This window comes from Acinonyx jubatus, chromosome A3, assembly GCF_027475565.1.
Source record: "Acinonyx jubatus isolate Ajub_Pintada_27869175 chromosome A3, VMU_Ajub_asm_v1.0, whole genome shotgun sequence".
In the NCBI taxonomy this organism is placed as follows: domain Eukaryota; kingdom Metazoa; phylum Chordata; class Mammalia; order Carnivora; family Felidae; genus Acinonyx; species Acinonyx jubatus.
This window is the reverse complement of record NC_069388.1, coordinates 31,208,512-31,235,836: the sequence shown is the minus strand read 5'-3', so window position 1 is coordinate 31,235,836 and position 27,325 is coordinate 31,208,512. Positions and strand designations below refer to the sequence as shown.

At 40.9% G+C, this 27,325-nt stretch overlaps 1 protein-coding gene across 2 annotated transcripts in view; it reads left to right on the top strand.

Moving 5' to 3' along the window:
* The first annotated feature begins 17,792 nt into the window (after nt 1–17,792).
* The window catches only part of GPCPD1 (glycerophosphocholine phosphodiesterase 1), a 56,153-nt gene continuing 46,620 nt past the window's right edge, over nt 17,793–27,325 (top strand). The window contains exons 1-3 of one of the 2 annotated variants that reach the window (XM_053200220.1): nt 17,793–17,987; nt 22,915–22,991; nt 25,502–25,598. In XM_053200220.1, the coding sequence (XP_053056195.1) occupies nt 22,943–22,991; nt 25,502–25,598 (146 nt within the window). In that variant the 5' untranslated portion in view covers nt 17,793–17,987; nt 22,915–22,942. The remainder of the gene's footprint in view (nt 17,988–22,914; nt 22,992–25,501; nt 25,599–27,325) is intronic. The other variant, XM_027069608.2, reaches the window with a different exon arrangement.

The following is a 27,325-nucleotide window of genomic DNA, read 5'->3' as shown; positions in this document are numbered from 1 at the left end:
CCAACACGGGGCTTGAACCCGTGAACTGTGAGATCATGACTTGAGCCAAAGTTGGACACTTAACCCACTGAGCCACCCAGGCACCCCTGAAAAATTTTTTTAGATGACTTAATACCTTGAAAAGCAAAGCAGTTATAATTGTATAATCTCATTGTATCAAATAAATACGTAGGCTATTATATGAATTTAACATTAAACATACAAGTCTTTTTTCTGTCATTTAAAAAACACCTTAAGGGGTGCCTCTGTGACTCAGTCGGTTAAGTGTCAGACCTCAGCTTTGGAAGGTAAAAATCTTTAGTAAGTAAAATAAATTTTAAAAGTTATGAACTAAGTGTTCAAATAAACTTTCACCTATCGATGGCAGTTTTAATACATCACCTTGCAATTGCTTAGATTCTCAGCTATGATTATGCATAGTTTATAAAAATAGCTATCCTTTTAGCACCTGAGACTGGAAATGGAAGGGGATTTTTCCTAAATAATCAAGTTGTATAGAATTTGTAAGCTCAAAAGGAAGATTTGCGTAGATGAAAACAACATGGTATAATTTAGTTCAGCCTAACTTCTACCTGACTTGGGGAATTTGTAGAATTTATCTCCGTATTTTTTTCTCCCCTTAGAGAGATCACCCAACCCACAGTTTCACAACATCTCTGGTGGGTTGTAAATATTATTGTCTCTACTTACTGGTTGTGGAAATAGCGTAAGAAGCTTGGGGATTTATCAAAGGTCTTCACAAACTTGGGAAAAGCTAAGTGAATTTGGAACCAAAGATGTTGAAGATCATCTTGATGTGTGTCATTTACCTTCTATGCAAATACTTTCCCACTTTTGCTTTGCTTTCATGAGTCATTATGTAAAAGCAACTGCACAAAGGCGGGGTGTGGATTGTCAGCCGGCCTCTGCCGGCGGGGTGACCTGATTGATGGCAGGGGTGGCCAAGCCGTGCATGGTTGAGGGAATTCAATTCACCTGAGGCAGATCAAAGGCTCTAGTAGTTTAGTGAATACACCACAAGGGAGCAGTGGCCCACTGGTCAGCTAGGGCTTATGGATATTTTGAGGTGGGTCATCGAATGGGCCTGTTTGCATTCAGCCAGGAGGTTGGGGGTCACTGTGGGGCCCTTTACCTTACTCAGGTTTCCATTGCTCAAGCCTATTGCCTAAAAGCAGCCTCTACAGGGGAGGCAATTTAAACCCACGGTTGCAGGGGTGTCTGGGTGGCTCAGTCGGTTGAGTGTCTGACTTTGGCTCAGGTCATGATCTCATAGTTTGTGGGTTTGAGCCCCGTGTCCAGCTCTGTGCTGACATCTCAGAGCCTGGAGCCTACTTCAGATTCTGTGTCTCCCTCTCTCTTTTTCCCTCCCCCACTCACACTGTGTCTCTCTCTCTCTCTCTTAAAAATAAAATAAACATTAAAAAAAAATTTTTTTTAAACCCAGGATTGCAGTATCAGGTCATGTGCAGGGACGAATGCCTTTGTTTAAGAGGCAACCCTATGATTTTAGGTGTCCATGTAATTTTTTCATGACTTACATTGGCATCACCTTGAAAGCTAGTTGGTGTTCCACCATCTAGAGCTCCTGAAAATACCTGCTCTAACCCAAGAATGTTAGGTGAGAGAGGAATCACAAAAGGCTTACGAAATGACCTATTCCTTGAGTATTACTCCACTGTAGCTAGACTGTGTGAACCTCAGTGGTGATTTGAGGGTAAGTTAAAGTTTGAGAGGCACTGATCTGGGCCCTAGGTTCCAGGCCATCCCATTATTGTATTTAATTGCCTCAAATTATCCAAAGACTCATGACACCTCTCTCCGTCTCACTTCCACACATCTCTCTTCTGTTCTCTTTATCTCTTCATCCTCCTTCTCCTTCTTAGTCTCTTTCTCTCTCGTCCTCCCTGCCTCCCTCTCTCCTTTTTCTTCCCCCTCTCTCATCTATAGAACATATGCTAGGAAAATAGAGACCTTCAATTCAAGCATTTCTATGCATATTTGCAAAGCCAAATAACCCAGCCCACATGGAGCATAAATCTGTAAAGAAACTGAGACTGGGGCATGGAAAGGTAGTGGTTCTAGTTGTTTCTGCCGAGTTGGAGCCGCTCTCTCTTCAGCAGCAGAGCAAGGAAGGAAAAGGCAGGTGGACCATGGCAAAAGGGGGGTTTTGCCTCCCTCCTCTGCTAGCCTGAGATTGGTCACTGAGATGTCATCACTTAACTGAAGTTATTGAAGAAGAGGCAAGGCATCATGACTCTGTACCCTTTCCCCCTTGTTTTCTTTTGTTACTATTTTATTTTGAAATAATTTCAATCTTAAAGAAAATTGCAAAAAATAATGCAAAGAACTTCTGTATATTCTTTATCTGGATTCACTTTTTTTTTTTTTAAAGTAAACTCTATGCCCAACATGCAACTTGAACTCACAACCCCAAGATTAAGAATCACATGCTTTACTGACTGAGCCAGCCGGGTGCCCCCAGATTCACCATTTTTAACATTTTACTATATTTGCCCTGCTCCCTCTCATTCTCTCTGTACACACACACACACACACACACGCACACACACACACATGAATTATTATCTCAGTAGGCTGTATCCATTATGCCCCTTACTCTTATCCCCATTTTTTAATGTGGAGCAGACAAGGATCATACCATATTTTTGCAAACTTGTGATTTGAATTTTATGATTTGGGAGATTATCCTGATTGTTTAGTAGGAAAAAAGAAATTCAAAGTTCTCAACATTAAAAAGCTTGCCTTGTCCATGAATTCCACTCTTAGATTAATTAGGCTTTTGTTTTGTTTTTCCTCTATGCCTGTTTACATACTCTATCATCCTTGAGAACAAATAGCCACGTTGAAGCTGTCTTTCTAATCATTTTTATATGTATTTTTTTGATATGTCTGTAGGGAAAACCAGCAAGAGCTAACCACATTTTGCGTTTGAGTGTGTGTGGGTTTTTTTTTCCAGCTTATTGAGATAACTGGCATACAACATTGTATACCTTTAAGGTATACACATTGTTGATTTGATACACTTCTATATTGCAAAATGATTGTCACCATAGCATTAGCTAAAACCTCCATCCTATCACATAATTACTATTCCTTTTTTGTGGTCAGATCTACTCTCTTAAAAACTTTTTTTTCAACATTTATTTATTTTTGAGAGAGAGTGGGAGCGGGAGAGGGGCAGAGAGAGAGGGAGACACGGAATCTGAAGCAGGCTCCAGGTCCTGAGCTGTCAGCACAGAACCAACATGGGGCTTGAACTCACTAACCATGAGATCATGACCTAAGCTGAAATCAGACGCTTAACTGACTGAGCCACCCAGGCACCCCACTCTCTTAACTTTCAAGTACACAATACAGCATTATCAGTTTTAATCACCATGCTGTACATTAGGTCCCCATGTACATCAGATCTCATAACTGGGAGTATGTTCCCTTTGACTAATATTTCCCCATCTCCCACATCCCCCAGCCCCTGGTAAACACCACTCAATTCTGTTTCTCTACTCCTAATACTTTAGTGTGTATTTCCTAAAAACAAGAATATTCTCTTACGAAATTAAAGTATAAGTTATCAAATTCAGAAATTCAACATTGATAGAATACTATTATCTAATCTATAGTCCATATTCCAGTTTTATTAATTGTCCCCAAATGTCCTTTATAGAAATTTTTTTTCTGGAACAGGATACAGCCCGGGAGCACATGTTATGTTAGATGGTCATGTCTCTGTAGCATCGTTTAATTTGGAACAGTTCCTCAGCTTTTAGACAAAGAAAGATGGGGTGACATTTTAGAACAGTATAGACCAATCATTACTTTTACATTATTAGACTCAGATTATACATTTTTGGCTTGAATACTCCACATGCTATTATGCCCTTCTGCCTGTGTTTATTCTAAATGACAATCGGGAAGTTTTAGAAAGCTCACACAAGAGATGTTTTAACAACTTTGAGTCTAAGGTTTCAGTATAAAAATTTCAGATTCTCCATATCAATACTCCTTTCCCTGTAGGCTAAAATATTTTCCATGCCCAGGTTGGAACAACCAGAAAGTTCTGTGCAATAGTGGAAATGGTCTGCCTTTTAGATATCAGCATGGACTTGGGAAATGCAGAAAACTTGTGGGGCCAGACTCTTAACAGACATGACTCGGCAAGGCCATGGCCAGGCACTGGCCTCTTAGGAGGTGTCTTGGGGAAGGGAATATGAAGATTAATCAGAAAGGGTAGGCCCTGGTAGTAGTTAATATTCTTCAGGCTACTAATAACAAAAACCTAACTCTTCTTATCTTGTAAGAAAGGGAATATATTGGACTATACTAACGAATATATTAGAGCCTCACTACTTAAAAGTGTGGTCCCTGCACCAAGAGCATCACCATCACCCGGGAGCTCGTCAGAACTGCAGAGCCTCAAGCCCCACCTTGGAACCACTAAATGGCAGTCTGCTGTTTAACAGGATACCCAGGTGATTCACCTGTGTGTTCACTGACATGGGTGGGGCAGGGGTCTCAAGGAGATGGAAATAGCTGCAAACCAAGCGCTAAGAGGCAAGAGTCAGGGCAATTCTGGAGCTGTAGGGGCACATGACTCTCCTGTTGGAGTTCACTGTCAGGAAGACTCCTCAAAGTCACGGAGATGAAAAGCACAGCATAGGGAATATAGTCAATGATACTGCAATGATGTCGTATGGCGACAGATGGTGACTACACTTGTCGTGGTGAGCAGTAATATACAGAGAGCTGTGAAATCGTTATGTTGTACACCTGAAACTAATATAACATTGTATGTCAACTACACTTCAATAATACGGTTTTTTTTTTAATTAAAAAAAAAAAAGGCTCAGCCCAAGTACTCCCTAGCTCTGGTCTCTGTGTTCAAAACTCCCAGTTCCCAGTGAAGTAGTTTCTGTTGATAGCCTAACCATGGTCCTCAGCTTCTCCCAGAGATCACCTGCACACCATTCCCCAATGTTCATGGCTTCCAGTGCCTTCTCTTTGTCCAGAGGTGTTCTCTGGCCACCTGCCTCAAGTGCGGCAAGCCAGCAGCAGGTATGCAAAGCTCATGCTCCCAGAAGCAGCCCTCAGAATGAGAGATGGGATAAATGAGAGTCATGAGGCTGGGGATAAAAGCCTCAGCCTCCTCACCCCTCAGCAGGACAGGGTGGTCTTCTACACAGCCTCTGTACACCCCAGGAGGATTGAGCCCTGGTTGCCCACAGCGGTCACTCCCTCTCGTGTAATGGGCTGGAGACATGTTCTACTGGCCCTTGAGAGTGAATTGTTAAATTTTCAGAAATTTGGCAAGCTTAGAACCATGATTAAAATAAATTATATTAAAAACAAAGGTAATACATACTCAAACTCACTTCCTAATTGCTTTTGAGGTTATTTACACCTATTATATTTGTATGACGGAAATGCTGTATAAGGGCATGCAATTGTGCATTTCATCCCAGCTCAACATTCAGTGATGTTAAGTTGGTAGGCGAAAATGGCCATGGTGGGGGTATTGATACTATGGAAATTGGCAGAAGCTGTAAATTAGATTTTTTTTTCCTTCTGGGGGGTCAATACCATGAACTTACACATTCTTTACTGGCTCTTCTCCATTCCTTGTCCCTTTCCTCACTCCCTCTTAATACTTTCTGAGATCACTATGCAAACAAACTACTTGCATACAAATCTTGGTCCCAGAGTTTGCTTTTGGAGAAATGCAAACTCAAACAACAGGAGAGAGGGGCGCCTGGGTGGCTCAGTCAGTTAAGCGTCCAACTTCAGCTTAGGTCATGATCTCAAGCTTAGGTTCGTGAGCTCAAGACCCACATCCAGCTCTGTGCTGACAGCTCAGAGCCTGGAGCCTGCTTCGGATTCTGTGTCTCCCTCTCTCTCTGCCCCTCTCCCACTCCCACTCTGTCTTTTTCTCTCTCTCAAAAATAAAAATAAACATTAAAAATAATTTTAAGCAACAGGAGAGAAAAAATTTTTCCAAGCTGACACCGCTGCTCATGTCTGGATCAATTAGCTATAGCCAGGGAGGCTGGGTCTCTTAACACAAAGCTGCGGCCATGTATCCACCCTTACAGTTTCCAAGCAATGAAGAATCCTTGTGAGCCCTGTAGTCACTGCAAAGGAGTCCTGACGGAACTCTCAGCCTGGTGAAAATGTATTTCAAATGGGGCATTAAGGGGAAAAGGAGCTGATGTGGGCTTCATTAGAGAAAGGAACTGAATTCCCTACTCGGCAAAGCTTGTGGGTGTTATGTGTATGGAATTCATGGGTTTTAGCGCAGGTCAGCGGCTATCAGATTTTAGAAATTTTAATCCAACAAGGTCAATTTAAAATAAAATTCTGGATCTAGACATAGGATTGCCAGCTTTTAATATTGCCAAATAGAGCATTATGAAACATCTGCCTTTTACTAGCCATGTGACCTCAACCTCCTTATGCCTCAATTTCCACAGTATTATATGGTAGTAACAATCTACCATTGGTAAAAGAAAAAAAAATATATAAAACAAAACAAACTACTGTCATTTCAATTTTAATGCTATTTTAACCTTTAAAAAGTAGAATAAATAGTATTTATTACAGAATATCTTTTTGTGGGATAAATTCGGCTTCATGGAGAATTAATGACACTTCCTTTGGATTTCTCATTTCTCTTCTGACTAGTGAACGTGCCTCCAAGGAATCATTGCTTGGGGAAATCATTCTTCTGATCAGAGTTCCAATGGTTTTACAATATACAAAGAGACAGTCTCTGAAGTGAACAAACATAAAGAAGGAAATGAATGGTTTAATGGCAAGGATGCAGTGGAGATCACATGGTCCATATTTCAGACATTGTTCCCTCTGCTTCCTTCTGTACATCTATCCTGCCTGTCTGTTCTTTCTACTGCCTTCCCCTGTTGACTCATCTTGGACTCGGCCTGAGTATTTACAACCTCCTGGCCTAAATGTACAGCACTTGCTGAGGACTTCCTCCTCAGTGTCTGTTATGGGATGAACTGTGTCCCACAAAAAGATGAGTTCAAGTACAACCCCCACATCTGTGAATGTGACCTTCTTTGGAAATGGGGTCTTTGCAGATAAAATCGAGTTAGGATGAGGTCGTTAAGGTTGGTATGAATCCAATATAACCCGTGTCCTTAGAAAAAGAGGAGAAGAAACACAGACAGACACACAGGGGAGCATGCTGTGTGAGGACAGAGGCAGAGACGAGAATGAACCACCTACAAGTCCGCAATGTCGAGGATTGCTGGCAACACCAGAAGCTAAGAGAAAAACACGGAACAGATTCTCCTAGTGCCTTCAGAGACAGCATGGTTCTTCTGCTGGCTCTTCTGGCTTTCGGAACTGTGACAGAATAAATTTCTCTCGTTTTAAGTCACTAAGAGTGCGGTACTTTGTTACAGGAGTCCTAGGAAACCATTACAGTCTCCTAGCCGAAGTTGCTGAGAGATGCCTCTCGGGTGTCTAACTCTGGTCCACTCAGAGGCCAGCTTTGCTTCCCAGCCTGAGTAACTCTGAGTGGGGCAGTTTGACCTACGTGTCTAATATAGGAAGGCTGGCAGTCTAGGACCCACTGGAGAAAGACCAGTGAGTGTGGCCAGTGGCTTGAAGACATACGGGGAAGCAGGACTCTTACCCTCAATCTTCATTGACTTGCAACTTGGCTTTTAGAAGGGGACAATGAACCCCAAAGTCTCTCATTTCTTCAGCCATAATGAGAAACTCTCAATATTTTATCATGGGAGAAAGGGAAGCTTTCCAGGGTTGAATACCAAGCGCTAAAATAATGCTGACCAATACTGCCTTATTTTGATAAAATACCTTAATTTCTCCATGCCAAGCATTCTTGCAAGATATGGTTCCACAGGAGAAGAAACACAGCCTGATTAATGAACTAGCTGTTCCAAGGCACAAATATGCCAAACAAAATGGACTATTCATAAAATTATTAATCTGGGCCCTTTCTGGCACCAATAAGCAGGGTAGAGAGTCCAAAGAAAAAGAAGAAAAAAAGCTCACGTCAACACCCAAAGATACTGTATGTGGTGTATTGTTTCTCTAATCAGATTGAAGCAGCTGAATTGGGAAAAATCTTTTTCTGGGGCTTTTTTGCCATTCTTGAAATTCCTCCACATTGCACTGGGAAAACAGACCTCATGACATGCAGAGCCAAGTGATGAATCATTTGCCATAAATAAATAAATAAAACCTGAATTTGAGCCAAACCAGTAAATCCATTATCTTTCAATCTAGGAGCTGTGGTGTGTTGGTAAATATCCAACAACCAAGTCTCCAGAGGGAAAGGCTCTGGTTTGCAGCCCTTGCTGGTTTCTTACTCCCACCATGACTTCATTTCCAGTCACCACCCTAAAGACAGTGAACTTGAAGTTGGGAAGAGGTGTCTACAACTGATTTGTGAGCTAGCTCCTGCACGCTATTGCTTAGGAGTTTATTTTAATAGTTGTACTTGACATCTGTAGAGAACCTAAAAAAAGATGTTTTCTTTATATGGGGTGTTTCACAGAAGAACTCCTTCACAGTTGACGTCCTTTTTTAATCCTTATACTTGATGAGGTCGATGCTATCTTAGGTTTATAGGCCGTAGAATGGAAAGCCTCAGAGAATGAGGGGTTTAGATGAAGCCAGTTAGCAGAGCTGAACCAAGCAAGTTATTTAATCTCAATGCCCTTTGTTTCCTTTGCTGCAAAGTGGTTTAATAAGAGCATCTCAAAGATGGTGGGGAGAGTTTAATAAAATAACGCGTGTAAAATTCTTAGCACATTGCCTGGTATGCAGTTCTTCTCTATTTCAAATGCGATATTCATTGTAGAACATTAGAAAGTACCAATAGGCAAAAAAAGGAGAAAACTTAAAATATAAAAATTCCCATTTAAAATATTACAACAACGTTGGTGCAGAATTCTGGTTCTGGCTTCATACGACTTAGGAAGGGCAGGCTGAGCATATGAAATATTTTTTCAGTGATGACGTATCTGAACAATCGTTGAGTGCAATTCTGTTTGGTTCATCATGGGAGCTTAGGTCACGTACCGATGTATGCAAATTACTTTTTAAAATACATTAGAGCCAGAATAATAATGTCGTTGTCACTGGAGTGTGCTATGATGTCCTCTCTGGAGTGGGAATCCTAAGGAAGGAGATGTAGCTGGGGCCACGGGCTGGGACATGGGGACACATGGTGGTTGTAAACTATACCCCCCACGAATGTTGCAAGAGAGATGGGGAGAGAACAGAGTCAGCTAAATTCATAGTTAGGGGGAGCTAATGTGTTTCTTCCAAGCCTGCTCATTGGTAAATGCTCTGTATGCTGTGTACTACGTTGCAAAGGACAGCAAGGCCTGTCCTCTGAGGGGGGCAGCAGGCTGTGTGCACGTCAAGCTTACCATGGAGAGGAGGGGGAGCGGTGGTTTGCATGCCAAGGACATGCTATTTTTGGTAGGTGCCAGTTCTCTCTCTGAGTTGACTGAGGATTTTCAGTGGAAACATGAAGTGATACTTTTCTTTTGTTCCCCAAATTTTACATTCTCTTGTCTCGCTTTTGTTTCCTTTGTTACGGTAACTCAGTATTTAGAAGATGGGCTGGTAGTTTAGTGTGCTTGTGTATGAAAGCATCTTTCCTGTTGTTCTCAGGCATGATAAAAAAATTAACACATATTCACATCTAATATTTGAAAAACTGAAAAAAATGAAAAAAAAAAGCAACAATGTCACATAGCCTCACTGCCTTTTTGTGCATTTCTTCAGCCTTTTAAAAAGTGTTATAGCCACTAGGAGGAATTTATCTAAGGGATACAGGAGTGCTGATTCATAGGGGCACATGCATCCCAATGTTTATAGCAGTGCTATCAACAATAGCCAAATTATGGAAAGAGCCCAAATGTCCATCAACTGATGAATGGATAAAGAAGATGTGGTTTATATATACAATGGAATACTACTTGGCAGTGAGAAAGAATGAAATTCTGTCATTTACAACGATGTAGAAAGAACTGGAGGGTATTATGCTAAGTGAAATAAGTCAGTCAGAGAAAGACAGATATCATATGTTTTCACTCATATGTGGAATTTGAGAACCTTAACAGAAGACCATAGGGGAAGGGAGGGGAAAAAATAGTTACAAACAGAGAGGGAGGGAGGCAAACCATAAGAGACTCTTAAATACAGAGAACAAACTGAGGGTTGATGGGGGGTGGAGGAGAGGGGAAAATGGGTGATGGACAATGAGGAGGGCACTTGTTGGGATGAGCACTGGGTGTTGTATGTAAGCGATGAATCACAGGAATCTACCCCCGAAGCCAAGAGCACACTGTATACACTGTATGTTAGCTAACTTGACAATAAATTATATTTTTTGAAAAAGTGCTATAGCAACATCTATCTCCGTAGATATACATATATCAACATATACTTCTCAAAAAGCAGGATCATACTATGCACCTACCATTTGCTTTCTTTTACTTAAAAATAGACTGAACATCTTTCCAAGTCAGTTGGTAAGGAGTAATCACATTCTTTCACTTATGTATCACTTATATATCCATTACCATACTTCCAACTGAAGGGTGTTTACATTGATTTACTTTTTTTTTGAAAATTTTTAAATATTTATTTATTTTTGAGAGAGAGAGATACAGAGAGCGAGTGGGGGAGAGTCAGAGATGGGGGGGGGGGCACAGAATCCGAGGCAGGCTCCAGGCTCTCAGCTGTCAGCCCAGACCCCAATATGGGGCTCAAACCCATGAACCAAGAGATCATGACCTGAGCCAAAGTCAGATGCTTAACAGACTGAGCCACCTAGGTGCCCCGATTTACTTTTTTTTTTTTTAATGTTTATTTATTTTGAGAGAGAGAAAGAGAGAAAGAAAGAGCATGAGCGGGGGAGGGGTGGAGAGAGAGAGAGAAAGAGAGAGAGAGAGAGAGAGAGAAAGAGAATCCTAAGCAGGCTCCATGCTGTCAGCACAGAGCCCACATGGGGTTCAATCCCACAAACCATGAGATCATGACCTGAGATGAAATAAAGAGCCAGATGCTTAACCAACTGAGTTACTCAAGTGCCCCTACATTGTTTTACTTTTTACTTTTGTTTTTCGTTTCTCTGTGTGTGTGTGTGTGTGTGTGTGTGTGTGTGTGTGGAGTTTTTTCTTTTTGGCAATTTCAAGCTATGCTACATGAATATTCTTGGTATATCTTTATGTGCCTGTATTAGTATTTTTGTAAATATATATTTCTAGAAGTACAATTTGTGGGTTGAAAGCTATGCACACTTAAATTATTCATAGCTATGATCCAAATATTCTCCAAAAAAGGGTTATCAATGAATCTGATAAGGATTAATGTGCCAGAACACTCATTTCCTCACATCCTTCCAACAATGGGTATTACAAACCCTTATCACAGAAACAGGTAAGTTTCCATGATTTCCTCCTTATTAAGGATTCTTGGAAACTGAGGAGGTTGAAGGCCACAGAACTACAGATGGGATGGAACAGATTGCTCCATGGGCTGCTAGGAGAGGTCTTTGGACCTAGAGTCAAGGGGGCCATCCTGGGATCTGGGACTCACACTTGCCCTCAAACCTCAAGGACTAAAGCACTACACACAGTGTAGGCCTGTGGTGGCAGTAGGGTGGCATGGTAAGATGGTAGGTGCCAGCATTTGGCTCAGGGCAGCATCTCTTGTACGAGAAACAGGATGGGGAGCTAATGTGTACTGGAAACAGGATAGGAGGAGTTTAGTGCTCAGTCCCGTGCCAAATTTAAGTAGTCCTGTGAGATTAAAGATCTGTGATTCTGAAATCCCTTTAAACTCTATTAAAGATTAGATGATCCTTTAGGTGACTGAGTCTAAGTACAAGACAGGGTGGGCTGGGCTTTAGAAGGCAATCTTTTATTTCCTCAGGCAACATAATTCATCAACGCTATCTTATAGGCATTGTTCTAGGTACTGGGACTTCAAAATAGAAATAAGATAAGGTTCCTGACTCCAAGGAGTTTCTACTCTAGCTGGGGAGTGCAGAGGAGATTGAAAACCAGAAACCAGTACCTTCCCTGGAGTTCAATCCAGGCGTGAGGAACATTTGCTTATGTAAACTTCTCCCATATAAATTTTTGTCACACCCACAGAGGAAGAACTAAGGAGGGAGGAGGATGTTTGGAAGGATAATGCTTCCAAGATGAGTAGCAGATCACTCGATTGCTTCTTGGAGCTAATTTTACATTGGTTCAAGTAGGTGGGTGGGTGGCCAGTGAAGAAGGGTCTTGTAAGAGATTTTCTCAAACTTTGTACACGTGAATCCCTGGAGTTCTTGTTAAAATGTAGGTTCTGAATCAGCAGGTCTGGGGTGAGGCCCGAGAACATTTCTAACAAGCTCCCAGTGAATGTCAATGCTCCTGGCTCAAGAATCACACTTTGAATGGCAAAGTTCTAGACTGAGGAGGCCCTGAATCCTTTAGTATGACTGGGAAGGAAAGAAGTGGCTTGGGTCAGAAATAAAGCTTGAGAGGTAGGTGGGAGATAGCTGAAGAATAGCTATCTAATTGTGGGGAGCCATTGGGACACTAAAAAGAGGAGTGATGAGTTGGGGAAGTTCGTGGAATCTAATTCAGAGAAGCAGACTATGGAGAATAAATCTCCTGCTTCCTCCCTTTCTCCTTCTCCGTCTAAGAATTGTTCTTCCTCTCCTCCTCCTTATCTTCCTCCCTTCTCATTATCATCATCATCATCATCTTGCACTGAGGCCATAAAAGTGGAGAATAACTTGAAGCAGGCAAAGGAGATTTCTAAAACTATAGATTCAACTTGGCCGATAGAACACAGACAACCTATGCCAGCAGTATTTACAAAAAGGTGAATAGATACCCTGGAGGGAATCTTGGTTTGGTTGAGTTTGGCACACAGTGAAATCAGCACTATTGTGAAGACAAAAAAGAGATCTTTGGCTATTACAGGATTCTTAGGTCTCTGAATTCCTTAAAATTTCCAAGGTGAGTTTTTACCTATAAAACAATTTTGGGCTATTTGCCTTACACACTGGGTGTCTGCTTTGACTGTAATTCTACGATTTGAATAGTGAATTAGTGAGTCGACAGTGGCTTCTCTGGACTGTGATCTGATACCTGAAATAATCACTGATTTTACTGACAAGTTTTCTCAGACTCTGAGTCCATTTTCCTATAGAACTTTTCTGTAGTAAACTCTCTACCTGGAACTTCTCTCCCCAAACTCAGTAAAATCAACATCTGTACAACCAAATAGTTGAATTTATCAATGCTCAATTTCTGTAGTTGGCTGGGCAACACAATAATTCGGGAGACAATTTCCATTTCTGATGGTCTTTGGTTGACACACTATAAATTAGTCCTCTAACCATGAATCATAGATATGATGTTTGTATTAAATAAAGGAAGGCCACTTATTCAGATTAAACAACAAAAAATGCCTAGTAGTTTGTTAAATCTGGAGGAAAAAGATGGCCTCAAAATTCTAGCTTCCATCCCTTTCATAGGTCTTTAGAGTTTTCTTTCTTTCCTTTAGGAAACGATTTTGATTACTTTAATCTTTGATGGCTTAGCATTTTTATGTACAGTCACATTAATTGGTTGCATGGTGAAACTAATGAATCCCAAGTGGTTTGAATGATTCTTACCCTCTATACTCCTTGGGTTGGGACTTATAATTGCTTTTTTTTTTTTTTTTTTTAAAGGAAAATGCAATAAGGAACACAGCCATAGCATGCACTTATTTCCATGAAAGGAAGACAAGGTTCTCTTGAGCCCCACTGGACTAGGATAATCCAGCTGGGTTGCCTTGGAATCCAAACTCAGAGGGCTATCTGGGCCAGGAAAGACAGAAGTTGTAGGATGAGGACAATGGATAAGTAGTAGGGAATGGTGGGGCCTGTGTCGGGCTGGGGTGTGCATTCAAAATTAAAAAACCCAAAAAACCAAAAAACCAACACTGTGTGAGCCATATATCCATGGCTGTAGGTCAGAATGTCATCTGACTAAATGTCAGTGTTGATAATCAGAGCAGGAATCCTGTAAGACAAGTGAGTGAGTGATGTGAGTGCAAGGAGAGGCCATACAATGGAACCCATAGCAACTGAATCCCTGCTTCTCCGGTGGGTATACACAACATTGCTCATCATTAAATACTGACTTCTAGAACTGATAAACTTACTTAATACTTTTTCCTAAAATTTTCAGTGATTTCTATAAGCGTGTTTATACCTGCTATGTGCCAAGCACTGTGCTGGGATATGAAGTTCAATAATACGTAATCCTGGCCCTCGAGAGCCTGATTACAGGAGAGCAGAATAGCACTGTCACAGATAAAAGCAATCAAGTGGAAGTTCTCACTCTCATTTTCGTTTTGTAGGAAAAATAACAATGGTATGGTGTAAGCCAACAAGTCAAGAGTAAGGCAAAGGGCAGAACCATTGCCTCTAATCTCCCCCATCTAAATCATTCACATAATAGATGCACCACTATTGCCAAGAACCTCTGCCTTCCTGACTTCAATCCCGGCTCTCTGGCGTGTTGCCAGCCTCGAGTGAGCAGCTGGGATTTTGAGGCTGCTGTGTGGTAGCAGTGCTGTTAGAGTCCTTTTGTTCAAAGTAAGGATATGCCCTGAAAACAACAGCTCATTCTGTGGACAGTCATCAGTATTTTCACTAAAATGATAAAATGATAGCCAGTCGACTGTTGAACAATTTGAGCAGTAAAGGGAATTCCCTTGGGGAATCCATTCTGATGCAGAATGCACAAGACCGAGAGGCATTTAGAAAGACAAAAAATAATGAGAAGAGGCTAAAAACAAAATGGCTCAGTTCAGCGTTTTCTGAAATAACTTGTGCTTTTTAGTTTTACGAGGTCTTGTCTCCTAGAGTCCATAAGATAGATGCCTTCTAGAGTTGTAATCATGTTAAATTACGTTACATGTAGTAATTTTTCTTTAGACACTGTTTGATGATATCCAGTTTTACCAATGTACATTTACAAACGATATTCTACTCTCCTAAATATGAAAATTAGAGCTAACTTTATATGGGGTTGGTAAATGACCCCAAATGGGGCCCACACATGACTTATTTATAGATGAAAAGCTACTTTAGTCAAAATTGAATTGAAGATGTCCTCAATTACTTATGAAAAATGGTTATTTATAATCAATGATATATACTCAAAATGTCAGATGGTGAGGGGTAGGTTTCAAGTTGAAGTCTGGCCCCTAAATCTAGAGCTTTTCCATCAATAGCATTACCTTAACCCAGCAAACGTGAGTTGGCTCCTTGGTGAGTCACAGAAACTACACCGGTTAAGTTGATACACAAAGAAAAAAACCCTTTATTTGCAGCAAATAAGGAGATCACTTGGAATAGCTTGCAAAGCCATGACTCCCCGAGAGAGGGTGAATGGGTACCCTCTGTGTAGGATTATGATGAATATTTCCATAGGGAAGCCTTGTCATCAAATGTAGAGGCGGACATAAGGTCAAGCATGCGCCTTAAGGAAACATCATATACATACATTGTATGTTACGTAAATGAGGCTGGGGCTCATTCCTTGGGAGGAGATTTACCTTTAATGAGTTAAAGGTCATGGTAGATGTTCCAGAGGTCACTCCATGGCCCATCTGTGCAGGCTGGAGCTGGGGTTTAGCTCAAAGGGTGCAGGTGGTCTGGGCCAGTGGGAGGTCTTGTCAAGGCAGTTGCTATCACCTGAGGGGGGGTTTTGAGTTTCACTGGCCTGAGGTAAGAGGTAAGTTGAAAGAAGAGCTTAAGGAAAAATGCAAGACTATGGCTTGTGAGTACAAGCAAGTGGGCAGTGAAGGTCAGGTGTTGGGATCTAGCTGATGACATCACCACCTTTAAAAAAATTACAGTATAAAGTGAGATCATGCAGTGTTGATTTTAGATGAATGAGGTACCATATTTCATTATGTAATCAAATAAGATGTTAATATTTTGTAATATTCAATATATATGGAGCTCTTCTGGAAATAATGAGTAAGTCAATCTCATCAATGATGTTTTTAAAAAATAATAACATTCCACAGAAGTGGCAGGAGGAAAGAATGTTTTATATTCTACCTGAATATCTCAATCAGAATGGGGCATATATGATGTAATCTAAAATATCTTGCACTATTAAAGAGTTTTTAAGCAAGGTTTTGTAATATGGCATCTCCAGGAGTACCTTCTTCCCCTGTGTGGGTCCAGGTTTTTCTGTCCTTATTCTTCTTCCAATCATCTGATGCTATTGGCTTGTTTTAGATCTTGTAGAAATTCCTCAACTTCCAGCCCACTGATGGCATCTTTCGAATCTATGTAATGCTTCTATAATTTCAACAGGATTTAGGGAAGGAACACAGACTGGGTCCATCAACTTGAACCATGAACATCGGCCAATAATAACTTGATTAAGTGGTGATTACAGGAAAACAAAGATCTATTACACACATTTAAAGGAAGCAAACTTGGGGTGAAGAAATCCATCGCTCAAGTATGACTAACAACAGAAAGAAATGATATAGACTCCTATTAAGAAATGTACAATAGCAGACTTCAGCAGATAATGGTACATAATTGGGAGGAAATTTTAAATCTTTAAGAAATTTGGGATTAAAATGAGCACTATCAAAAAACCACTGCATCCTGTGCCTAACACAAAGCAGGCACTTGATAATTATTTATTAACTGAATGGGTGACATTGTCATTAGAGCCCTGGGATCTCATCCAAGCTCAAACATCAAATGTGGTCGTGAGCAATTTGATTTATAAAACTAGAAACTTTCTAAAGCTAGCGTTTGTCCAGTACAAACGCTTTTTTTCAACCAACTTGCAACTCGGAGCTATGTCTTTAACTGCAAGAGTCCTTCAACATTCACTAAAAAGGTAGTTCTTTAATTGTCAGCACCTCACTTGATTTAAATGAAATCTGCTAACGTAATTTTGTATTAGAGGTTAACCAGAGGTTAACTTTGATGCCGGACAGGTAACAGTTTAAGTTAGGTAAGTGGCAAATGCTGATTAATATTTCTGGGACCATCAAAGGAGAGAAAAAAACTTCACTTTTTTTTTTTTTCTTGTAGGGTCGATTTTTCAGAAAACAAAAAAGTACTACGTTCGTTGAGAGGGTCTTTCTTGCTTTAGGAAAAGTTCCTTTAAACTTTAATTTGCCTACAAATAACCTGGGGATCTCAAACGCAAATTGGATGAGGGCTGAAAAGGTCCTGAGAATGCGAATTTGACAGCTCCCAGGTGACGCCGCTGGCTCTGTGATATAAACGCTCAAACATCTTAGGTCACCTAATTCTCGTTTTCAACTTCAAAGATTTGGTCCAAATGTGCTTGCTGTTTTGTAACGAAAGAAAGTTTCCAGAAAACCTTAGGCCTGCTAATTTCCATCACTTTTGAATGGCAAAAAATGCAACTCAGAACTGCGGTTCCGGCCTCCACATTCGGTCGTCCTAAGGCGGCTTCGGGAACCGACTAAGGAACGCGTCTAAGTCCCGAGCCCGGGTGTCTGCGCGGCATCCCGCCTCGGCTCGAGGTCTGCGGAAAACGCTCACGGCGGGAACTCCGGGGATGCCCGGCCGCCCCCGGCCGCCGATTCCCTTTCCAGGAACGCGCGAGACCGCCCCCCGCGCGCGGCCGCCGATTGGCCAGGACGGCGCCGGCGTGACGTCACGCCCCGCCCCGCCGCCCCTCCGGCCCCGCCCCGCGGGGTGGCCCGGCGGTTTGGTCTGGAGCAGCTGAAACCGGTTTGAGCGGATCCGCTTCCTGCCGCTCGGCGCCGCCGCGGGCTGCCTGGGGGAGCGCTGGCGAGGCGCTGACGGCGGGCGCCGGGCATCTCGGCCCGCGGCCCTCGCTCTCGGGCGCAGCGGTAGCGGCGGCGACGGCGACGGCGCGGACCCGCGGACCTGGCAGGTGAGGCGGGCCGCCAGAGGCCTGGCCCGGCGCTCGGTACGGGGGCCGCGGCGGCAGCTCACGTGGCGGTGGAGCTGTCAGGGCGGCCCGGCCGGGGACGTGGCGGGGCGAGGGGTGGGCAGGGTGCCCCGGCCCCGGCGGGCACTGCCCACCCCCCTCCCGGGGGGTGGGGTGTGTGTGCAAACAGCGGCCTGGACCTTGGCGCCCGCACGTCGGTGGGCAGTCTCTGTTTATTCGACTTGTATTGTTTGCTGCCACGATTCCGCTGGCCTGCCTGGTGCTTAGTTCCCCTCTGAAAAATGTGTGAAGTCTCTTCCATGCAGCAGAAGGCATGGAGCGTAAGACCACCACGAGGAGACGAACTTAAGGAACGAAGAAACACAAATTGGCGCTGAAGTCGTTTGCGTACCCCTAACCCGCAGCGTGTCCCTCGCCGACCACCTCTCGATCCGTCCATAAGTAATTCCCGGTGTTTTGGCGGCTGCTTGTTTTCTGAAATTGCCCAACCGCATAGTGGAAGGCATGCTTGTGTAATTCAGCTGTATTCCAAAAAAAACCCCAAAGTGCCTTCCTGTCCTGGGAAGAGGTTCCAGGAATAGACATCTGTGCTGTCCATGCAGTTTTGGGAGAGCTGCACCTTGTCGCCAAAGCTGTACTTTTCCCAGAGCTGTTCGGATTGCCTTGATGACTTCTGCGCCAAAGCCCCCCTCCTACCCCACTGCCTGCTTATAAAGGGAATCATGCATGCATTCAGTCATGAATCGTAGAGAATTGTTTCATTTTGAGGCCGCCGTGCCGTGCCGTCTGATGCGGTGATAACGTAGAACAAGATCCAACCAAACAGGATGTTTCGACCTGATGATGTTTTCTTCATACTGTGCTGTGGGGCTCCCTGTGTGTCCCCAGCAGCTCCCCCCTCCGCTGCCCCTGCATGTGTCTCCATCTTGCTACATTTCTGACAGTTGTGACTTAGCTAAGAAGTGAATACAAGCTATCGGTCCTCTGTCAACTCCTGATGTTCTGGAGACGAGGAGTAAGTCAGGATGAAGCAAACAGGTCAACCTGCACATGGCCTCATCTGTTCTGGACCTAAGGACTAGGGAGAACCAGTATTCAGGACAAAGTAAGATTTAGGAAAAAGTTGTGTTCAGAAAAATAGTGACCACGAAAGAAGTCTTACAGCGGCAGAGTGGGTAAAATTTGATACTTACAGAATGTAGGTTGATGAATCAAATCCTTTTGTATGTAACTTCGCCAGGAAAAGTATGTGGGTTATACGTGAAATAATACCAAGACCAAGTGAGATGGAAAACATTTGGAAGAGTTTTACTGCATTGTTTACAAAGTTGAACAAGGAATTAACCTGAGTGAAATCTCCAGAAACGCTTTCTTTTATAAAAGTCCATTCATGTCTGCATACGTTTGATTAAAATATTGGCTCAACTGTACTGGGGTCAGAATAGTGGGGGGATCCTACAACAGGGTGAACAGAAATGAACTCTGAAAAACCTAGGCATTTCATATATTCCTTATGGCCAGTTAGGACCAGAGCTGCTGGCGTCTAAGAAAGAGCAAGACTTGGAAATGGCTTTTTTTTCTTTTTGAAGGAAAACAGAGATGTTCTTTTTGGCCAGGAAAACACACTTTAGCTAAAAATATCTATGACCTCAATTTAGCTCTAAACTAAATGTCCCTGTACCTTTGGTTTGCTTAACTATCCCTTTTGTTCCCCAAGCTGGTAAACCAGTAAGATCATGTGTTGGGATAGTTTATTTGACAAAAAGAATAGAGTAGAATTTATTTTGGCAGATAGTGTAAACTCTGAAATATTTCTTGAATGTAAATTGCAATCTCATATTTTACTAATTGCTTGTGTCTTTAAAAAACTATTAAAATAGTGTTAAATGCTACTCCAAATCTCAGATAAGAATACTGTTTTATATTTGTCTTCAAAAAGCGCAAAATGGAAGTTATATATAAAACAAATTGAGTTGGTTAAATAACATTTACAGTCAGCTCATACACATAAAAAGGACTAGGATTTTTCATCTTGTTTTGTGTATGTCTGGAAGAGCTCCCCCCTCCAAGTTGGGGTGGTTTTTTGTTTTGGTTTGGTTTGGTTTAGGGTTTTTTGGCTTGTATGGAAGAAGAGTTGGTGAGTGTGTAAATTTGGCGTTCCATGACAGGACAGTATTTTACTTTGTCACTGTTTTGGTGGTAACTGGGTGTCAAAATTGTACATGCCAGTCCTGCACCAGAATTTTGGCCTCTGTCCACGATCAAGTAAACTGGTGTAGGAGCAGCTCCCCAGGCTTTTATTTGGTATGATATTAAATTGTGGGAGGAAGGGGAGTGGAAATTAAACCAGACTATAGGACTTTTGGCAGTCCAAGTGGAAAATGATGCTTTGTTGATGTCCAGGGAGGTTTTTTTGGGTGGTATTCTTGTGGTTGTGTATATAGGTTTGTATAGTACCTTTACTGCAGCTGTTTACAGACAAGTTACTATGGCCACTCTTACAAGCAGCCTTAAGATTGAAAGTCAGTTTTAATGATCAGTTGAATTCTTTTATTAAATTTATTGTGTAAGTTCCCCATTTAATGCAGTAGAAATTTAGAGGTAATTTTGTACTCATTGTTGATTTTAATATATAGGAATAATTATATTTGATTTCCCTAAAATTGGCTGAAGTAGATATTTAAAAGTGATCAAAAATAGTTAAGTACCACCTATGTAATTATGTAGACGAGATGATGTAGTCTTAGTTGAAAATTGTGACAGTAAACACTGGGTGAAAGTAACAATTCTAGGTAGAGATTGAGGTTGGTTATTCAGCAGTTTTGCTGGATGATGGGGCTTTTTGCTGTGTCTTTAAATTAATTCAGTTACGTAAAAGCCAAGCTCTTTTGCTAGCCTTGAGGTTTCTTTATATTACATGAATAATTAAATGTAAGAAGGCAGTGTTTCAGTCAACTATTTAATTATTAGAAAAGGATTATTCCTACTCTTAGAGTTATACTCAGATTGATATGTCATGTTAAAGGAGAGCTAATAAGATGTTTGGATTGGTTGACGAGGGGGTAACAATGTAGAGCTATTTTTAGATTTAGAACATTCTTTGCTAGAACTGGATGTATATGCTTTAAATAGATGTTGTTTATTCTTAGACACAGAAAGTGGATTAAGGCATCTTAGAAATTATTTTGATCAAGGACAGGTTTTTCTCCAGTGCACTGGTCTTGGGTTTTCTAGCAGAAATAGTAGAGTTATCAAATAGGGAATTCTGTATATAGGTGATATGACACTGACGGGTGGTCTTGCTTAATATACTTAACATTTGCGTCTTATAATTGATGAAAGTGGGATGATAAATAATACGTAGCTAACATTGAGCCTGGATTCTTGACCTTCATAGCAGCCCCCAATAGATCAGCTTTCTCAAACTCAGCTATATTAATATTTGGAGCTGGGTAATGATTTGTGGAGAGCTCTTCCGTGCACTGCATGTGTTTAGCAGCACTATTGGCCTCTACTGACTCGATGCCAGCAGTATTGCCCCTAGTGAGAACTGCTGCTCTAGATCCACCTTGACTTTGAAGTGTAGTTACTGGAGTAGCAGTGTTCATTAAATGCCCATCACATAGTTGTGCGTGGGGGGGGGGGGGGGACAGAAAAATGAATAGCTGTGAAAATTACCTTATGATTTTTTAAATAATGTATAAATGCAAATAACATTTATGCTGGTAAATTAATGAAATGATGCAGAGTAGAGCCATTGAAATTCTTTTAGGAACACATTGGTTCACAATGGTGAAATTCAGAGGGAGTTGGAGAAATTATGTGGAATATGATCTACCTTTGTGTAGAGTATGGGTTTTTTCTCTATATAAATTGTGTAACCCATTTTAGAATTGATATTGTATATATTTTTAAAAATCTATTTGTCATCTTCCCTCAGGTACTTAAATTAGGGGATAGTAAACAGACTGGTTTGGGTGGGGAAAACAACCAAGTAATGAAAAATCAACTAAAGAGAAAATGTGGATAGGACATCAAAGGCTTAGGGGTTTAGATTTCTATAAGTAATCAAGCTAATTTCAAGCCAGGGACATGAGGAAGAATATTCTAACTGACATAAATATATTATTGGGAAGACATTTAGAAGCCAAAACACAGGTTATAACGGATACTTAGGAGTTTGAATGAAGTTCAGACTGTAGACAGATAGGCATGGATGTAAGAATCAACAGGATTTGGTAATAGATTGCAGAGTCGAGACTCTAAATTCCAGTCTATAGAACTAGAGTAATGACAGTCCTATGGTTAATACAAAGAAAATGTGAAAAGAATGATTTATGGGGGAGGGTTGTGTTTGATTTTAAATTATTAGTTACATTACTTAGAAGCAGAATCTCTTGTAGCAGAACATAACTAGTTTGTTTCAGTGAATGGTACTTAAGTTCTTCAGTTGTTTCCTTGTTATTAAAGTTGAAGCGTTACTGAAGTAAAAATCTTTTCTTGAGCCAAGTTTTTTTCTATCTGTAGTTTTTTTGTTTTTGTTTTGCTTTTTTTTTTTCTTCTTCATAACATGAGCCTGGTCTGGAAAGATAGGCTGAGTTCAGACCAGCTGCTTATCAGAAGAGAAAGTTTGTAACAAGAGAATCTTGAATCCTTAAAAAAAATGTTTGGACACACCTGTTTTGCAGTCTTTCTGGCCCATACACACAGACTAGGTTTTAACATTAGGCCCTAAAAATTGCTAGGTACTTCTTAAAAAGTCTTTATATATAAGTTTTCTGAAATCTTTTGCTCACAATTGAGATGTATTTTGGGTTTTTTGTTTGTTTTTAATTTGTTTCTTGGAGGTAGCTATCTAGAGCTAAGATTTTTATATACTGTAAATGACGTTTTCTCTCCTTCTTTCTAGCACAACATTCTAAAATAAATCCATCAGAATGACACCTTCTCAGGTCACCTTTGAAATAAGAGGAACTCTTTTACCAGGTATTGTAAAGTTTTATTTTAAAACAAAATTTTAAGTTAAATGAGCATTTTTCTTATCTGGAATGTCTTAAATATAGAGTTTGTTAATACAATGGGCCTAATTTTTAGATGAAGATACCTTTAGGGCTTGCCTGATGTCAGAAATGTGCTTGGAGTATAGTAAACTCATGAAAAAAACCCATACTTCCCCAAATAGTAAATATCTTAGTCTCATGTTTTCCAAGAAAACTGTGAATGTATTTAATTTTCCATAGACAGTTGGACTATGATTTTTAAGTACTATGAAAATGAGGGAAGTTTTGCTAGTGCAAGAAGTTGGTGAAATAAAATTAGTTGGCTAAGATAACTTTGTTCCCTTTTTTTTTTTTTTTTTTGGCTACTTGTATTTCTTGCTGTCTATTAAAGCAGTGTGAAATAATTTTAGTGTAAGCTAGCAAATCAAAACAGTATCATGCCTGGGATATGGATCTCCTTATTTGATATACTCTGGCTAAACTGACCATTTCTCAAATCTGTTACATTCCTTCCCTCTTTTGGGGGCTTTTTCAGATTATTACCTCTGTCTGTATCTTTGACCTCCCTTCTCCCCTTTAACTCTCCTTACTCTAACCCCACATTTAGCTAGGTTAGGATCCCTGTGAAATTCAGAATTTTAGTACCTTTAAGATTTTATTTGAGGAGCGCCTGGGTGGCTCAGTTGGTTAAGCGTCCGACTTCGGTTCAGGTCATGATCTCACGATTCATGAGTTCGAGCCCCGCATCGGGCTCTGTGCTGGCAGCTCAGAGCCTGGAGCCTGCTTCAGATTCTGTGTCTCCTTCTCTCTCTGCCCCTTCCCCACTTGTGCTCTGTCTCTGTCTCTCAAAAATAAATAAATGTAAAAAAAAAGATTTTATTTGAGATTGATAGATTGTAACCACTGTGAAAATTTGACCTTGTGTTCATGCTGAGTGCCTGCACTTAACACAGTACCTGGCTCAGAGCTGGTGTAAAATATGTGTTCAAAGAATGAATGAGTGGTTCACTTGTGTATATCCAGCATCTTTGGTATAGCAGCCATCAGAGCAGTTGACAGAATGTGTGTTTGTCCAAGTTCAAAGTCTTAGCCAAGAAGATCTGGTAAAGCTCCATCTCTGGGCAGGATTCTGCAGATTGAAGATTGCTAGTCAGCTGATAGGTTGGCTCCTTTGGGTCAAAAGCTCACCTCTAGTCCAGTTTGGAGCCTTCTCTATGGGTAGAAGACTGCAGAAGTGTATTGTACTCTCTCAGGGAATTGTTCACAGGCAGCTTAAACTAGGAGGAGGAGCTTGGCTCTACCAGGCAAATGGACCAAGCACAGAATTAGCCACAGAAGGGTCAGCTTGATGAGGGTCTCAATCTTAATGACTAGAGGAAAGATCGTGGCGGATGTGAATGTAGATGAATCTGTAGGTGCAAAAGAGAATATTTGTATTTAGCAACAGTGTTTATCTTTTCTTTTTGTATCAGGGAGGGTAGTGATAACCTAAGTTTACTGCAAAACAAAATCTGGTTACCCTAAAGGATTGGTAAGTATTTTGATGTGAAATCTCTATGTGTAACCCCTCTGTGCTTGACAAACATGTATTTAGAACCCCGAAAACTCCTGAAGGACTATCGCACTTGAAACTTTAGTTAAGTTTTAGACAGTCCAAGTTTACAGAGTACTCACGCAGGTGGCTGAACCCAACTATAGTTCTCGTTTTACTAGAGTAGTGCCTAGAAGTTACTCAGAATGTGGAGGAGTTTGTCTTGAACTTTGTTCACTTGGGCTCAGTTCATCTTTTTCTTTTATGAATTTTAATTGTAGTAATTCAGAATGTATTGATACATAAGTCAAAGACTTTTTCATACTTCTATCCAAGAAGTTGTAGACTTTTACCGAATATACAAAATTCAGCAAATGTAGGCAATAGCTGTATTTTGGTTTGTCTCTTGATGATAAATGTTCAGGTAAAGCAGTAGTCATTATTTTAGTAAGGAAAATTAGATTTGTCACACTCTGAGTCTGTTTTGAGTAGTTTTTCTTATTGTTGTTACATCGCTGCTTTCCCATTGATCATTTTCTTGACGTTTAGTGTGTTAATAGCCACTGTTTGTTCCTGGAAAATACTGGTTACTATTTCTCTAGAATACTTAACATGCATTTAGTGTTTGCCTTTTTAAATTGGAAGCTGCCTTGAAGGTAGGAACTGATCACTCAGACTGATCACTCTGTCTTCTTGGTGCTTGTTATTGGCTCAGTTAAGGAGTTGAACAAACGAAGGATAGTTCATCCCTACACATCCTTCCTTTTCTTTGGCTTTGGTTCTGTAGAGGTAGGTCAAGTTAAGAACGCAGGGTCCAACACATGTCTCTGGTGAGGTTCCTCCATCTGCTAAAGGGGACTCTGTATCCAGGTGATCTAGTGCAACGGACTGTTCTTTTCTTCTTTAAACTGAAATTTGAAACTTTCTTACTTATCCCACTGTAACAGGTTGTTCTGTTTCTTTAGGAGAAGTTTTTGCCATATGTGGAAGCTGTGATGCTTTGGGAAACTGGAGTCCTCAAAATGCTGTGGCTCTTCTTCCAGAAAATGAGACAGGTGAAAGGTAAGCAGGAAGACAACAGTTGACAGAGTACTTGTGACATCCACATTATAAACTTAGGGGTTTATAAGATACCTTCATATAGTTTCCTCTTCTAGTTTTAATTTTTATCAGTTCTCACATGTGCCAAAGAGTGAGGTAGTTGTACAAGGTTGGTGGTAAACAAGTTTCTCTGTTTCTCAATTTCTACCTCTCAACCATTTTCAGCTTTTGGCTGGTTCTTTTGGTAGTGACTACCATTTTTCTAAATAACTGGCTTATATTGCTATTTCTTTCTTTCTTTCTTTTTTTTTTTAACTTTTTTTAGGTATTATCTTTTGGCTCTCAGTACATATTCTTTTTTTTATATTTTTATTTTATTTTTTAATGTTTATTTTTGAGAGAGCAAGAGTGAGCACGAGCAGGGGAGGGGCAGAGAGAGTGAGTGAGAGAATCCCAAGCAGGTGCTGAGCTGTAAGCACAGAGCCCGACATGAGATCATGATCTGAACCGAAGTCAGATGCTTAATTGTCTGAGCCACCTAGGTGTCCCTCTCAGTACATGTTCTTGATAAAAGATCTTATTTTTGCTTTAGCCTATAAAATAATTTTCTGTAGCAGAGAGTGGAACAAGTATGTTAGCTAATGTACTGAAATGAATTCACAACCAATATTAAATACAACACTAAACTTAGCATGGGTGTATTGGTGCATTGCCCTAGGGAAAGGAGGGTCTGGGTACTGGTTTCAGTTCTGTAGTTAACTGTGATCTTGGGCAGATCTGATTTCTCTAGGCCTAGGTCACATCATCTACACAGTAAAGAATCATGAATGTCGATAAAGGTGGGACTTGTTCAGTTGGGGATATTTGGAAGGGTTATGGGTTGTCGAGATGTTATGTGTGGGAGGTAAGGAGATATGAAATCTTAAATAGTATACAAACACATACAATGGCCTAAGGGAGAAGCACCAGATTGTGTGATTATTAGGCTCAAATTCTGTTTTCCTGTCGAGCAGTGCTACTGAAAATGTGGCCTGTGGGCCAGTGCTAGAGAAAAAACTTTATTGTCAGTGCATTATGGGAGAAATACAGAAATTAAGAGCAAGCAATGTTTATAGCAATTTGACATTACTGGGACATTCATGCATGTCATTGTGGATTCATCTCTGTTGTACTGGATACATAGACCAGAAGTATTGGTTGCAGGACAGGCAAGCAAACAAAAATTGGTCCTTCGCAGCAAATAGTTTGAGGAGCACCAATGGCGAAGCAAAGGAAAATAACAATACAGTATCATAATGTAAGCTAAGAAAAAGAAAAAACATCTATAAAACACTCTTCCCTATTTGTCATTAGTGTAATACATTTTTCAGCCAATTCTCAGCTTTTTTTTTTTTTAATGTTTATTTTTGAGAGAGAGAAATAGTGCAAGTTGGGGAGGGGCAGAGAGGAAGACAGAGAATCCAAAGCAAGTGAAGTTTTATTGGTAAATACTGGGATCACAGAGGAATGAGATGTTCGTTCCTGTTTAGTGGCTGGTTTTTCCTCCAGTTTCAGATCAGCCATTCTGATCTGAAGTAAAACCTCATGTCTTTCTGAACTTGTTCCTAAAACACAACTCTGCTCTGGATGCTTGAGCTGCCCTGTCACCTGTCTTAAGTCCCTTTCCGCCAACCTGGCCAAAATTATGTGAACAGATAACACTTAACTACATAACTTCAAGGGACCAGCCACTTTTGCCTTACTGAAGT